Source organism: Triturus cristatus, chromosome 3_2 (assembly GCF_964204655.1).
Source record: "Triturus cristatus chromosome 3_2, aTriCri1.1, whole genome shotgun sequence".
NCBI lineage: Eukaryota > Metazoa > Chordata > Amphibia > Caudata > Salamandridae > Triturus > Triturus cristatus.
Window position 1 is genome coordinate 790,062,703 of NC_140584.1, and position 16,071 is coordinate 790,078,773.

The 16,071-nt window shown below is 42.7% G+C and overlaps 1 protein-coding gene across 3 annotated transcripts in view; it reads right to left on the reverse strand.

Annotated features, from left to right (window-relative positions):
* The window catches only part of FASTKD2 (FAST kinase domains 2), a 307,901-nt gene that overhangs the window by 249,322 nt on the left and 42,508 nt on the right, over positions 1-16,071 (reverse strand). For all 3 annotated transcript variants that reach the window (XM_085648896.1, XM_085648894.1, XM_085648895.1), the window contains one exon: positions 6,300-6,403. In XM_085648896.1, coding sequence (XP_085505022.1) covers positions 6,300-6,403 — 104 coding nt within the window. The remainder of the gene's footprint in view (positions 1-6,299; positions 6,404-16,071) is intronic.

Genomic DNA, 16,071 nt, shown 5'->3' on the forward strand with positions numbered 1-16,071 from the left:
GAGGTTGTCCAATCCCTGACCTGCTCCCAGCACCCTGGCTGTTTCTAATGTTATTTAATCCGTCTTAATGGATGGTTGAAACTAAAGCGGCCAGTAAAATACCTCCCGGAGTCTTTTTAATAGGGTCTAAATTAGAAAGAGGGTTTAAAGAAAACTCACGGAAAACAGATGCAGCTTATCCCAACTCACGGTCACAAGCAGGCGTTAGGGTACAGCGTCTCCCATCTTGGTATGCAACCGGCTGCCTCCAGACTACCATGTCTTTTATTCCCTGCTGCTCACGCATCTCAAGGGTCTTTTATATAGGGATTAAAGATGTAAACGATATATCCAGTTTTTCGGAAAATATTTTAACCTGGGACTATCTGTTTCCAAAATTCCCAATTTGGGCTGCTAAAAATGCAAAATCAAGGGGGCAGATATACTTGCCCAGGATCACACAATTTGGTCAGGTAAGCAGCAGTGATTTGATTGTGCCAATCGGATCCAAGGGATCAAAAAAACAAGCATTAAAAATGCAATAGGTCTCGCCTTTTATAAAAGTTAAAGCCATTTGCTTTGCTATACAATACCATTAGCAAAGCAAATGGCTTTAACTTAACCTAAGGCGAGACCTGTTGCATTTTCAATGCTTGTTACTACATGCAATGTTTGCACTTTTTCATCACTTAGCACTTTAGACACTTAGCACTTTAGTCTATTGAGAAGGTGTGATGCCCTAGATGGGGATTGGGCACTGGCCGTATATCACAAGGAGTAGAAGAAATAATTCAGCTTAATAGTGACATTGTACAATATTGCTCAAGTGGTCCAGTGAGAGTGAGACCCCTCCTCTAAAATGTAGGGATCAAATATATTCACTATGAGAATAAAATGGTGGTGAAGATTAGGAGTATCGCACCAATCACTTTGTGTTGGTTTTAACAACACTGCATAGTGTAGGATGGTCATCATGTGATCTGACAATTATTGCACAATAACAAAGCACTTGAATGTATATACCTTACATGATATTAACAAGGGAAGCAGAAGATCTGTGAGTTTGAGTCCAGACCGTGTAGGAAATAATTCATACTGAGAGTTGTGTGCTCACACAGCAATAATATGGGGCATAAGGCTAGAGAAAGTTACACAACGTGTAGTTTGAACAACGATGAAACATTGATTATAGGGTGGCATCGCACTGTGTAGTGAGCACATCATAGATCCGAGTGTCAGGAACAGAGGGTGCGAAGACGTTGATGAGTCCGGCACTTTCCAAGAGTTATAAAATGAAATGATGTGATTGTAACACTCTAATCTTGGTGATGTTTTATACTATTCCCTTTGAAAAGTCCATGGGAATTGACGTTAACTATTTTGCACACAAATGTAAAAACTCTCGGACAATATATTCTTTAGCCAATTTGTACACTGTTGTGGGATTTTACCGCTGCAATATGTACATCGAGTTAATGAAATGTTATTGGCTCTACTTAGTGAATGCCACTGTGTGTAAAAGATGGATTGTTACTGTTTTTAGTGTTGTTCGAACTTTACTCACTCATGCACGGTCACTTTAAATTTTAAAAAGGTAAAAATAAGTGAAAAAATGGCGATGCAACAGGTTTGACGAAGACTGCTTGTGCAGTTGAAACGTGTTACACATATATATATATATATATATATATATATATATATATATATATCTACTTGCAGTCGCCAGTAGATAGTTATAGTTAGGACCGAGTTTACATAGGAAATCTGAAAATTCTATTTTGAATAACTTTGGCGCCGGTTGACGAATCCTCGCAAATTTTTCAAAACTAATGGGGCTCTCCGTTCAGCTCCTACCCTGAAAGTCTCAGGGTGATTCGTGAAGCGGGGGCCGAGAAAAAAGGGGGGTCCCAAAACGCGTTTTCCCCATGCATTTTTCCATAGGACCTTTAGTCGAAGGTAAAGCCCGAACGGCTGAACAGAATTACTTGAAATTTGGCAGAGAGGTAGTCCTCAGGTCAGGGAAGTGCCTTTTGCAGGTCTGGTGTCAATCTGTTCAGTAGTTCCTGAGAAAATAGCATTTAAAAGCATATAAATATCTATAAGCGCGCACCGTGCGCGCACCGTGCGAGCACCCTAACGTGCGCGAGCGTAATTCTGATTAGTGGTTACATGTTAGTCAACGTTCGAATCGGTCGAAATCAGGAAGTGTCGGCCGCCATTTTGTTTGTTTTCAGTGCGAGAGTGAAAAAGGAAGGTGACGAACGTTAAAAGGGGGCAGGGTAGAGAGTTCCTGACCCCCTAGCCTTTGTCAAGGGGTCCCTTAAGGACCCCGAAGGCAGAAATCTTTTTTTTTAAAAAATCGCGGGGGTGCGCGCAACGTGCGCGCACGGTGAAACCCCTCCCCCCCCCAAAAAAACGTAGTTTATTGTAAAATAAATATATAAAAAAAAAAATACATAAATAAAATAGCATTTAAAAAACCGTACAAATTCACTTAAAAAACCATAGGTTTCACACATGTTATAGTTAGGTGGATATTTCACTCGTAAAAAACCAATGAAATTCCCCCGTTATAGTTAGTTCAGATAACTATGACTCGCGCGACCGCCACTCTATCACAAGGATGATGTCATGAGTGATGCCACTGACCATGTCATGAGTGATGTAATATGTGACGTCATGAGCAGTGGATTGCGGGCGCGCGAGTTATAGTTATCTGAACTAACTATAATGGGGGTATTTCATTGGTTTTTTACGAGTGAAATATCCACCTAACTATAACATGTGTGAAACCTATGGTTTTTTAAATATATATATATTCTTCTCCTGAATGCCCACAGGCAAAGGCGCACTCAACCAGCAGCTCGCACAGAGGCATTCACTCAGGTAAGGTTGGGTTTCATCTTCCGATAAGATTTACAGCTCTTGTGTCGATCATTAAAAGCCTGACGCGTTTCTGAGCTAATTGCTCTTCATCAGAGGCTCGACAAAAGATCGTGTTGTACGACAAGCCCATATTAATTATAATTAACTGCCCTGAGATGGGCTTGAACACAATGTTCGCTGGGCCTTGTAGTCTGCCATGCCAATGATTTCTTGAATGGATACACGATGATTGATACGGTCTATAAAAGCCCTGATTAATATGGGCGTGTTTAACTTGTGGTGAAAGAGCAGGAATATGCAATAGGTGATGGCTGAAGGCCTGACTCGCCGATGGGAGCTCTCTCCCTCCAAGGTAAACAAGCAGACAAACGTCAGTCATCTGAAGTTCCGTTGCAGTCTTGTGACCAAGATCAGCCTTCTCCGGTCTATGCTTGGAGAAGAATGCAAGAGCTCTGGTGATGTCATCCAGAATTCCATTGGAGCAGAATGGACCAGGCAGGTCTAGGGCAACATTTGTTGAGGGCTTAATGAAGCTAGAACAGTGAGCACATGCATAATCATGCTGGAAATCAAATGTGCCTGTCACCTCAAACTGGCCTAACCTAAACAGCCTTATGTCAATGAACAGACAGGTGGGCATGGTATTGTCAGAGAGGTATTGTATGACATGGCTCAATTACCAGCTTTATTCGCCAAACTGCACCTGCCCAGCCAAGTGCCAAGAACTGCTTTACAATCCCTATCATTGTAGTAAGGTGAGCAAATTATCTAACAAGCACTATTAGAAACACAAGTGGCACCTGGGAGGGATGCACAGCTTGTTTGTAATCAACCCATGACCTTGCCCAGTCTCCTGTAATTTTGTCATTTCTAGAACCATTCTCTTTCCCGCCTGTGTGTAATGCCACTTTGCACACACAGAATTGCTTTACTGAAACGCAATAGGGCGCCCTACAACTCAGAAGGAATGCATAACAAGTCATAATAATTAAGAGGTGCAAGGCCCTAACCACTAAGTAAGGACACAGGGAGACGAGGGGGTTCAAAACACAAAGAGGACACAATTACTACCGACTTAGTAAAAGTAGTATACTTTTTTGTGTTCTTTGGCAGAAATGTTCATAATGTAAGCCATAACATGTTTAATTTGATCAAATAATGAAATAACTGGTGTTTTAAAATAATGAAAAGGAATTAGACTGGCCCTCCAACTAACAAAAAATTGTGTGAAACACAGCAACTTAACCTAACTTAATAATTCAACTTACACTTTAGTATTAATTGCAACTGCTGTTCAACTAATAACAGATTTAGTGACTCTGCTAATCACACGATTACTGCAATGGCTGATACATAGAACAAATGCCGCATTGACAGATCTGGCACCTCGTTCCCTACAAACTAATATTAAGTATATAATTCGATGGGCAAACTAATTCACTGAATATTTGCAATTGTCTCCTTTACTGCAACAACGATGCAACACTTAGTTAATCCTGCATCAGCTGAATCACAGGAACTCTCAAATCGTAATACTGGCAAGGATAACATTCAAGACCAAAGACACCTCATTTTAATTATAGAAATAAGACTTAAGTGATAGCATCTCTTTTGAGATATTCAATAAAATACTCCTACTCACTATTTGTAAGATGTAGCACCAAATTAATACCCATTCCTCATATAATGACCATGTACCTGCCTGGCAATGCTAGGTGTTTGTAATAATTCTGTATTCCTCTCAAGAAAAAGAAGATATAAAGTGACAGTTTTCAAAATTCAACAGCCTCAGCATGAACCTCTGATCATAAAAAAATACTCTTGGTGGTTGGCTAGAATGACAGTGGCTGTTTGCAGTTGGTAGGAGTACTCTACATTGCAAAGACATCTGCCTTCATGCTCTCTCCCATCTTTTCATGGCTGCCATTCAAGACATCAGTGGTCTGCGCACTTCATGGTGAGTGGGAGTTGGGAACTCTGTAAGCTCCTGCTGTTGCTGGCTTTGGACACAGCTCAGCTTCAGTACTGCCACATGATGCTGTGGCCAATTAGTTTGGACAGGGCATCTAGACTCTATGGTATTAAATCTCTATACACCTTTTCAATACTGTGGCAGCCTCATTTCTCCAATAAACCAGACAAACTGGAGAATGAAGAGAATATCGAGCTACAGTGGCGGCCAGCACAGATCGGGGGTGGCGGGGTATGGGCGAGGGGGTGGGATTGTAAAAAATAATAAAAAGAACCTATCACCACCGCGTCTCTCTCCTCTGCGCCAGGACTCGGCCGAACAGCAAGAACCCAGGCTCCCCTGACCAATCACAGATTGGTCTGAGCGCTGTGATTCGGCACTCAGACAGGGACTGGGGACCTGGGCATGTGCTCCACGCAGGCTGTAATGCAGCCTGCATGGAGAACATGCAAAATGCGCATGACTGTTTGGCCAGCCCCAGAGGGCCGGCCAAATAGTCATTGCACAAATGGAGTGGGGAAACAACTCCTCCCTTGCCCTGCTGTGAGAGCAGAGCAGCCCCACCCACCCGCCCGCAAAGCAGCATGAAAACATAAAATGATAATAACTTTCAGTTATTATAATTTTATGTTTCTTTTATTTACAATGCTTAAAAGAAGTGGGGTGGTGGTCCTCCGCCTTAGTGGGGGAGCCGCCACTCTCCAGCTATCTTGCTGATTCACATGGTGAGGGGCCCTGTAAGCACCGTACTGGGAGTCAAGTGTATGATGTATGTGAAGGTACTGTGCATTATCTGGGAGGATAGATTTCTGAATGCATGTAGATGTAACCTGCAGCTGCTGCAGGGCTTAGAATATACAGTTTAGTTTCATAATCATGAGATCAAAGTTGTATCTAAAATCTTTTCCAAAAAGTAACACAGTTCTAACAGTCTATTACATTTGTGTCTTTTAAACTCCAGAGAGGAGTTGTTTATATTGATGACGACCAAAAACAAGTGGAGGGAATCAACTGGCATCAATATGTGCATGATGTGAGGGAGCATAACACATGTGAATAAAGCTCAGAATGGGGGTAGGGGGAAGGTATTTTAAGTGAAACCTGAGTTTCTCAGCTTCAAAGCATCTCCCCCACTTGCCTGGAACAAGCCAAACAAGTATGTGATGCCCTCAAAGGCTCACTACCAATTGCTACCCTTTAATATGTGTCCTCTCCTTTGAAACATTTCAACAATTTGGCTCTAATGTATATAACCTGTATTGATCATTACGGCCATACAGTTCTGAGGGTGCATACCAGGACAGATATCTTTTTTTCTTGCATTCAGTATTTTCGAAATTATGTTACTCTCCCAAACAGAACAAAGCTTCCACGGAAAGAACTGAAAGAAAATGAAAAATCACAGGCAAAGGCCTTCATCCCGAAGGAAAAGTGCCTCGCTTAAAAAAGAGTTGGTCCTCACCGTAATCCATGTCGCAAAGCCTCCACATTCTTCGTATTCTCTAGATCCTCAAGGGAACTGGCCAGAACAGACATCACTTTCTCATTGAACTCATTAAGACGCTCCTTAGGGAGAAAAAAGGCACATCAAACACATTTTAACAAACTACATGCAGCAAAGCGAAATGAAAAAGCATAGCTCTAACTGTATGGTTCACCACTGCCATAATTGTGCACTGTGCTGAATAAGTCTGCAATGAACATAACAAATACGCAGAGGAGCACTTACACAACTATCTATAATCAGCACAATACTATGTTGGATACAAGGAGACTGGACTACACCCTGGTGCCTTTTGGAGTTAACGTAAGGAAAGTCAACTACAGTGCAAGATTGTTTCGACTAAGAGGTATATGAATGTGTACACCATGCAAGTATTATTTTGTGCATGTTGTATAAGTGCATGTTATATATAAATACATACATATATTTTTTTTACATACACACATACGACAAAAAAATGGTTACAGACTTTATTGATTCTTTATATACAAGCCCAACCTAAACTATTCAAACTGGAAAAATTGTAAAGTAATAGTTATAACTTAAGTTTCTAATTTAATCACCACTATATAAAACTCATATTTATAATTTCCACACCACCTCAATTTACTATACGTCACACACCTCGGTACACATTGTTCTCACATCAATCAACACACTACATTAACTATAACTCGTTACTCTACCATGCACTGTGTTCTGAGAAATTATGTACTTTCTAATGTCATTAGTCATATATCTTATAGCATGTGAAATCATAGCAGTTCTAATAATATGCAAAGATATATTCAGTGCAGGAAGGAACGTTGAGTTATAATTAATGTAGTATGGGGAATGATGCATGAAGAATGTGTGCAACATATAGTAAATTTAAGGCGGTGCGTAAATTATAAATGTAGGTTTATCTAGTTGTGAGTGAAGCTAAAATGTAAATTATAACTAATCCTTTATTTATATAGTTTAAGTTGGGCATGTATATAATGAATAAACAGAGTTTTCCTAGCAATAACTTCGTTTTTTGTTCATTAAATGTAAATTATTTCTTTTTTTAATAAAATGTGTTTGAAATCATAGTTTTGTGTCTTTTAATTGAGTGTTATGTGCTCTGTCGTAGAGTATAGTCAAGGACAGTATCATACAGAATAGTGTCAGAGTCTACTGATTTGCAGTGGAATACAGTCGAGAAGGGTGGAGTGGCTTTGCATAAAGTAGAGAGTGGCATGGTGTGTAGTATAGTGAAGTATTGTAGAGCGTAGTGGCATGTTGTACAGTGGAGTAGTGTGTGATACAGAATAGTCGAGTGTCGTATAAGTTGAGTATCGTTAACTTTAGTGTTGTTGAGTGGAGCGTCATCAAGTGGTAGAGTTGAGTAGAGTGCTATACAGTGCAATATATGGGCACAGTGCAGTATGGAGTTGTACAATGGCATAGAATGTAGTTTTATTGAGTGAAGTAGAGTGTTATAGTGAGGAGTGGCATACATTGGAGTTCATATAGTGGTGTAAGATACTGTACAGTGTAATTGAGTGGAGTGGCTTAGTGTAGAGTAGACTAAAGTGTCACATAGTGGAGTGGCGTCTCGTATAGTACACTGCCAGTTGAGTCTAGTACACTGTAGTGGCGTAGCATACAGTGGAGTTAAATGTTATAGAGTGGAGTGGTGTGCTGTACAGTGGAGTAGTATGCCATGTTGAAGACTGTGTGAAACAGTCTGAGAGTACAGTACAGTGTAGTGGCATATAGTGGAGTACAGTTTTATACGGTAGAGTGAGATAGAGTAGACAAGAATGTGGTACAGAGTGCAACAGTGGAGTAGCATATAATGTTGTAGAGTGTAGTGGCATGCAGTGCCATAAGCAGAGCGGCATACAGGGGAGTGGCGTCCAATGGATTAGCATACAATGGAGTGGCATAGAGTGAAGTAGCATACAGTGGAGTGTCATTGACTGGATTGGCATACAGTGGAGGGGGGTAGAGTGAAGTAGTATACAATGGAGTGGGGTACCGTGGACTTAGCATACAGTGGAGTGCCATAAAGTGGAATAGCGTACAGTGGAGCGGCATACAATGAAATAGCATGGATTGGAGTGGCGAACAGTGAACTGCTGTAGAGTGGACTAGTGTGTAGTTGAGTAGAGTACACTGGAGTGGCGTACAGTAGAGTAGGTAAGAGTGGAGTTGCATACAGTTGAATAGCGTAGATTGGTGTAGATTGGACTGGAAAACAGTGGAGTGGCGTACAGTGGAGTAGCATAAAGTGGAGCGGAATAGATTGGAATGGCGTACAGCGGAGTGGTATAGAGTGCAGTGACGTTGAGTAGAGTGGCGTGGAGGAGGTGAGTAGAGTACAGTGAACTGGTGGAGTGTGGTAGAGTGGAACAGTGTACAGTGGAGTGTTGTAGAGAGCAGTGGCGCAGAGTGCAGCGAGGTAGAGTGTAATAGCATAGAATGGAATACCGTAGAGCACAGTAGTGCAGGATGAACCAGCATACTGTGGAGGGAGGCACGGTGTAGTGACATACTGTAGAATAGCGTGGAGTGGCATAGAGTGGAATAGTGTATAGTAGAGTGGCGTGGCATGGAGTAGAGTGCCGTGGAGTAGAGAAGCATACACTGAAATAGTGTACCGCTGAGTAGTGTTGAGTGGAGTGGCAAACAGTGAAATTAGGTGCAGTGGAGTACTGTACATGGAAATAGCATACCGTGGAGTGTTGTACAGTGTAGTGGGTTGGGGTGGAGGGGCAGAGTCGAATAGCGTAGAGTTGAGTTGTGTTGAGTGTAGTTGCATACAGTGGAATACTGTATACAGGAGTGGCACAGAGTGGAGTGGGGTATAGTGGAAAGGCATAGAGTGAAATAGTGTGAAGTGGTATAGAGTAGAATCACATACAGTGGAGTTTTAGAGTGGAGTGGCGTACATTAGAACAGCATACAGTGGAGTAGCATAGAGTGCAGTGGCATACAGCGAAGTGACAGAGTGGAGTGACACACCGTGGAGTGACACAGAGTGGAATAGCATATAGTGGAGAGATGCAGAGTGGAGTGACGCAGAGTGGAATAGCATATAGTGGAGTGGCGTACAGTGAGATTGCATAGAATGGATTAGCGTATAGTACAGTGGGGTGGAGTCGAGTAGAGTACATAGGAATAGCATATAGTAGAGTGTTGCATCGCACAGTGGAGTTGCGTACAGTGGAACAGTGTGGAGTGGATTGGAGTGGCGTACAGTGCAGTGGCTTAGACTTGACGTACAGTGGAGCGGCATACAGTGAAATAGCATACAGTGGGGGGTGTACAGTTCAGTAGAGTGGAGTGTGGTAGATTGGAGGGGCATACTGTGGAACACAGTGGAGTGTGGTAATTGAAACAGTGTAAAAATGTGTGAGCAGATGTGCTGTAATACTTGGAATATACATTAGTAAAAAGGTCATTTTTGGTACTATGTGTGAATAGTTTAAGTAGTGGTAAAGTTATAAGTTGAGAGAAAAAAAATCATTGTGTCGCGGTATACCGTGGTACATGTGGATGAGAAGTCAGCATGTGATTGGCTAATGGTTGTGTTTACCAATGGCGGAATTCTATATTTTGCTGAAAGTAGGTTTTATTGCTGTTCACTATATACTACCACATTATTAAAGTGCTAATAGGTAGAGAAATGTATTTATGAATTACGTTTTTACAACAGTTGAGGGAGAACTGCACATTTTTTCAGTAGTGTGGAAATTTGTGGGTATTACTGCAGTACTCCGTAGCCTTTTCTGTGCATATATAAAAATGTTAAAAATAGAAAATACACTGTAGTACAATATATTTTTAAAATATAGTATATTCCAGTGTATTTTTTAATTTATTTATTTTTCTAACTTATTTTAAGTACAGCTGTATGCCCGATATAGTACCGTGGTGCTCCGCACATTTAAAAAAAATATATAGAAACGTATAAATATTTCTCCCTACCTATTACAACTCTAATAAAGTGGCAATAGGGAGGGGAAAATCTCAAACCCAATACTTCTCTATATCTGAAGGCGTAATGCAGAACACAGCCAAAGTATACCTAAAAATGGCATGGCTGTTCACATAATGACTTGTAATAAAATACCATATTTCGAGAAAGTACTGCAACTACAGATATCACCAAGTTAAAATGCCTTGTAATTAAAAACAAAAGGATCATCTGCCAACCATAATTTCATCTGCCAACCATAATTAGTAATCTTGACAAATGTTATTTAAATCCGTTCAGCTGTTTTTGAGCTACGTGTGGGTACAAAGTCTATGGGAAATGCATTGGTGCGCAATGCATTTCACATTTTGGGACCACTACCCTTCTTTCTTTGCACCACCTTGATGAATCTCTGGTAAACTTTGTACACTCTGCCAATGTATAAAGAGGAATGGGTCTGCAAAGTTTTGTGGAGATTCGTCAAACAGGCGCAAATTTATCAATGGTAAAAAATCCAGAGAATTCCTATTTCTGGGAACCCTAACTATAATTATAAAATGGCCACCACCATGCTGTAATATATATAGTTACATTTTCTGCCTTTCTGGTGATCTTTACTTTACTCTGGCTAACCAGTGGCAAAGTGCTTGTGCTCCTCCTTTCAACATGGTAACAATAGTATAGTCCTGGTTGGCATATTTAATTTACAAATAAGTACAGGGTACCAAGTGTACCCAAAGCCTGTACATTAACAAGAGGACTGCAGGACCGATTGTTTCATTCACTACAGTGACAATATAAACATGGCTGCAGGCCTGACACCATTAGCCTGGCTGTGCAGGTTTTAATGACAAATTCGACCTGTGAAAAGAATCCCTTCTGACAGGCCTAAACCTTCCTTTTAAATATTTATAAGTCTCAGCTAAGTAGGCCTTATTTCTCATAAAGGTGGAATGCATGGTATTTAAAAGTAGAACATGTAAAAGTTTCCTGTTAAAGATCCTTACAGAGAAAATGCCCTCAAACCTGTTTTCACCGTAGCAGGTTTGGCTGTTCCAAAGGAAAACACTGGAATGCAATATTAAGTACTAATCTAGATATTGGCAATGGGACTACATACAAAAATAAACAACAATTGTTAATAGTTGTTAAAAATCCATTTCTATGGTGAATTCTGATTTGTTCTAAATATTATAAAAAACGAAACTTTCAAAACGTTACTCTTGCCTTGTCTGAATCCCCTGTGAGCTAACTGCATTTTGTTCTCCCAATTCGACCAGACTGTAGGTAGCATTTTAACAGGCATGCATCAGGTGATAACTTGTTCTCAGAAGAAAAACAATATGTTGAATGGGTAGAGATGACCCTCTATGAATTTGACAGAACATGCAAGGAGGTTGAAAGGATCCTTGTTTACATTAAAGTGTCAAGACCTTCTTGAATGTTACAGCCTGCTTGACAGGTTTGCTGGGTCTTTTTATATGACACTTGGGGCAAATTTCAAAGAGGCGGTCCCTGTCACACCAAATGTTTGCTGACATCTGGGGAGGGGCCAACTATTGTGTTCCCAGCCCTGTGATTAGGGCCTCTTTTGTTATTATAGTGTCACAGCCTGTTTGATAGGTCTGTTTGGTCTACATATAACATTTAGAATTTTAAAACAATGTGTGTGCATCCACGGTCTACATTCTGAAACCTAAGCTTAATTATACCAGACTTCCATTTTTGGAGGATGGTGAGGGTACAGGCACTACATCAAACTGGATTTTTGGTGTTGAATGAGGAATGACACTGGGATTACTGTAGTACACTACAAACACAACCCCATCCCTGACAGCCCAGTTTTGATGTGCTCAAAAACATTGGGCATTTTGAAAAATGCCCAAAGTGGGCAGGGTTAGCCCCAGAACCTTTACCTAATTGGTTAGGGCATCCTCAGGGCGTCATTCCCACCCTCTAGCTTGTGCCAGACATAAATGAGTCATCTTCAGGCCTCCCATTTCAGAGCACTCCTCAATCTGAAGTTGGACCTGCTGTCTGCAACCTGAGAAGATACCCCGGAGGACTAGACCTGCACATTTTCAGGTAAACGAGACTCAGACGTGGACTTCATGGGTCATAATGCTGATCTCCTGTTAAGGCTACAGTGACACAAGAAGCTACTAGAGGCTATTTTGTGGACCTGCCCAGATAACTGGACTTGAACTGGACTCTCTTGCTAGCCTCTGCCTGCCACCCTATTGGGGCTCTAATTGCCTCACCTGAGGTCCTTGAAAGCTTTAGATGTGTACTCCTTTGATGGATTTGGACTTAAAGGACTAGAGTCAGAAGGTAAAATCGTTGACCAGGACAAACTTGGTTAGTGTATCTGAACCGCACTCCAACGTGGTCAGTATCAAGTTGTGCCTAGGTCCTCTTCTACCGTGACCACTGTTGGCACTCTGTGCTTTTTGTTGCTATTTCTACTTAAAACTTTCAAAATTCATATCCATGTTGCCCTTATTGGATTTATGCCATGTTAGCTTATTTGTGTTTACTATATTTTACGGTATTTTTTCGAATTCATTTTGGGTCAGATGTATTAAACATTTTCCCGTTCGCAAACGGGCTGATTCGCAGAATCGGACCGTTTGCGAACGGGAAAAAGCCTTTTGGGATGTATCATCCCAAAAGGCATTTACAAAATAGGGAATCACAAAAATTGTGATTCCCTATTTTGCGAATGCATTTAAGCAATCGCAATTTGCGATTCCTTAAATGAAATGCAGAAAGCAAATACAATTTGGGACCTGGCTTTAAGGAATCGGAAATTACCACCAACTTCAAGTTGGTGTTAATTTGCAAATTCCATGAAAAATGCACTTTTTGGCATTTTTCAAGGTGCCATGTGGCATACATACATGCCCTTATGTGCGCCACATCTGCACACTTGCATATTTTAGGGGTGCAACAGGGTGTCCATTTGCCACCCTTGAAATTGCATGCGCAGTTTGAGAGTACCTATTGGGTACTCGCAAATTGCGCATGCAATTCCCATTCATTCCTATAGTCCTCTTGGCCCATAGAAATGAATGGGAAGCCATTCCTTATTTGCGAGTGGCAAATAAGGAATATGTAGGAATCGCAATTATTATTGCGAGACCTACATACACTGCATTTTGCGATTCCATAATAGCAAATGGGTAAAATTAGTTATTATGGAGTCGCAAAATAAAATATTGATACATCTGGTCCTTTGTGATTATTATTGTTTTGCATTTTAACGTTATTACTGTTTTTGTACTGGTACTACTACATTACAACTTTCCTCGAACTTAGGCAAGTCTGCCCTGTGTGATTTTAGTGGTTCACCCTGACAAGGATTGTGATGATTACTAGAGGGGTACATACCCTGCTTGTTAGAAATGGGATTTTTGGCAGGCTAGGGCATGTGCCAAAGCCAGGCAGAAACCACCACTCTAGTCAGGATAAGGGAGTTAGACTTCTAAAATAACCCCTGCTCACCCCCTTGGTAGCTTGACACGACCAGTCAAGCTTATCTCAGAGGCAGTGTGTAAAGCATTTGCACATAACCAACAGTAATACAGTGTATGCACTACAAAAGGACACCACACCCGTTTAGAAAAATATCCAATATTTTTATATACTTAAGATAAGACCAAAAACGATAAAAATCCACAATACAGTACCTAAACATCTACAGTTATCAAAATACGCTTGAAAAATGGTTCCTTGACAGGGCTCGAAAAATCCACTCGACCGCTCGCATATGCGAGCTAAATTTAACGAGGGCGAGCTGTTTTTAGGTCCTACTCGCCCTTTCTGGCGAGTAGGAAAACAAACTAACTTTTGTCCTCCGTCTCTGAAAACAGAGCAAATGTGACCACATAACGAGATTTAAAGGCATTTTTTAGGCTCACAAAGTTAATGAGCAATAAAGATGCCTTTAAATCTTGTTATCTAAACACATTTGCTCCGCTTTCAGAGAAGGAGGTCAAGTAGCTTGCAGTTAGGTCGAGGAGATTTTTCAAGGTACTAGTCCTGCAGGACTAGTACCATTTTTTGGATTTTTCGAGCCCTGCTTGATGTCGATAGCTCTGTCCGGGGCTATCACGGCGTCGTGAGCAAACAAATCCAAACAGTTCTGGCCGACCGCGGCGTCGCGGGCCAGCTAAGGGGTCGGGAAGACCCACAAACAATCAATCAATCAATCAAATAACTTGTAAAGCGCACTACATACCCACAAGGATTTCAAGGCACTGAGGGTGGGGAGAGGGAGGGTGCTGTTGCTACTGGTCGAACAGCCAGGTCTTGAGTTGTCTCCTGAAGGTTAGAAGGTCTTCGGTTTGTCGTAGGATGAGGAGGAGGGTGTTCCAGGTCTTGGCGGCGCGGTGTGAGAAGGATCTGCCTCCGGCTGTGGTTCTACAGATGCGAGGAACGGTAGCCAGGGAGAGGTCTGCGGAACGGCGTTTCCTGTTGGGTACGTAGAAGGAGAGTCGACTGTTGAGATAGGCTGGGTCGGTCTTGTGGAGTGCCTTGTGTGCGTGGATCAGGAGCTTGAAGAAGATTCTTTTGTCGACAGGGAGCCACTGCAGGTTCCTCAGGTGGGAGGTGATGTGGTCGCGGCACGGGACGTCGAGGATCAGGCGTGCAGAGGCATTCTGGATTCTTTGCAGTCTGTTGATGAGCTTGGTCGGGGCTCCGACGTAGAGGGCGTTTCCGTAGTCGAGTCTGCTGCTGACTAGGGCCTGGGTGACTGTTTTCCTTGTGTCTGTCGGGATCTGTAGATCTTGCGGAGCATACGGAGGGTGTTGAAGCAGGTGGAGGAGACAGCGTTGACTTGTTTGGTCATGGTGAGTTACGAGTCGAGGATGACTCCCAGGTTGCGTGCGTGATTGGTGGGTGCGTGGGGTGTCCCCAGCGACGCGGGCCACCAGGAGTCGTCCCATGCTGAGGGGTTGGGCCCAAGGATGAGGATCTCCGTCTTGTCTGTGTTCAGCTTAAGGCGGCTATCCTCCATCCAGTCGGCGACGGCCTTCATTCCCTGGTGGAGGTTGGATTTGGCGGTAAGGGGGTCCTTGGTGAGGGAGAGGATCAGTTGCGTGTCGTCGGCGTAGGAGATTATGTTGAGGTCGGGCGATGCGTGCGAGAGGCGCCATGTAGACGTTGAACAGTGTCGGGCTGAGGGAGGATCCCTGAGGGACGCTGCAGATGATCTCGGAGGCTTCGGATCGAAACGGGGGGAAGCGGACTCTCTGGGTTCTGCCGTAGAGGAAGGAGGAGGTCCAGTCCAGGGCTATGTCTCGAATCCCTGCGTTGTGGAGTCGTGTGCGTAGAGTGCGGTGGCAGACGGTGTCGAAGGCGGCGGAGAGGTCCAGAATGATCCGTTGTCCTGTAGGATCCGGATGTCGTCTGTGGCGGCGATGAGGGCAGTCTCGGTGCTGTGGTTGCTGCAGAATCCTGACTGGGGGAAGTCCAGGATGCTGTTGTCTTCGAGGTAGCGGGTGAGCTGGATGTTGACTATCTTCTCAATGACCTTAGCTGGGAACGGAAGCAGGGAAATGGGCTGGATGTTTTTGAGTTCGCTCGGGTCCGTCTTGGGTTTCTTCAGTAGGGCGTTGATCTCTGCGTGTTTCCAGCTCTCAGGGAAGGTCACGGTCTCGAAGGAGAGGTTGATGAGGTTACGCAGGTGGGGTGCGATGGAGCTGCCGGCTTTGTTGAAGATGTGGTGTGGAAAAGGGTCAGACGGTGAGCCGGAGTGGATTGTGCCCATGGTCTTGATTG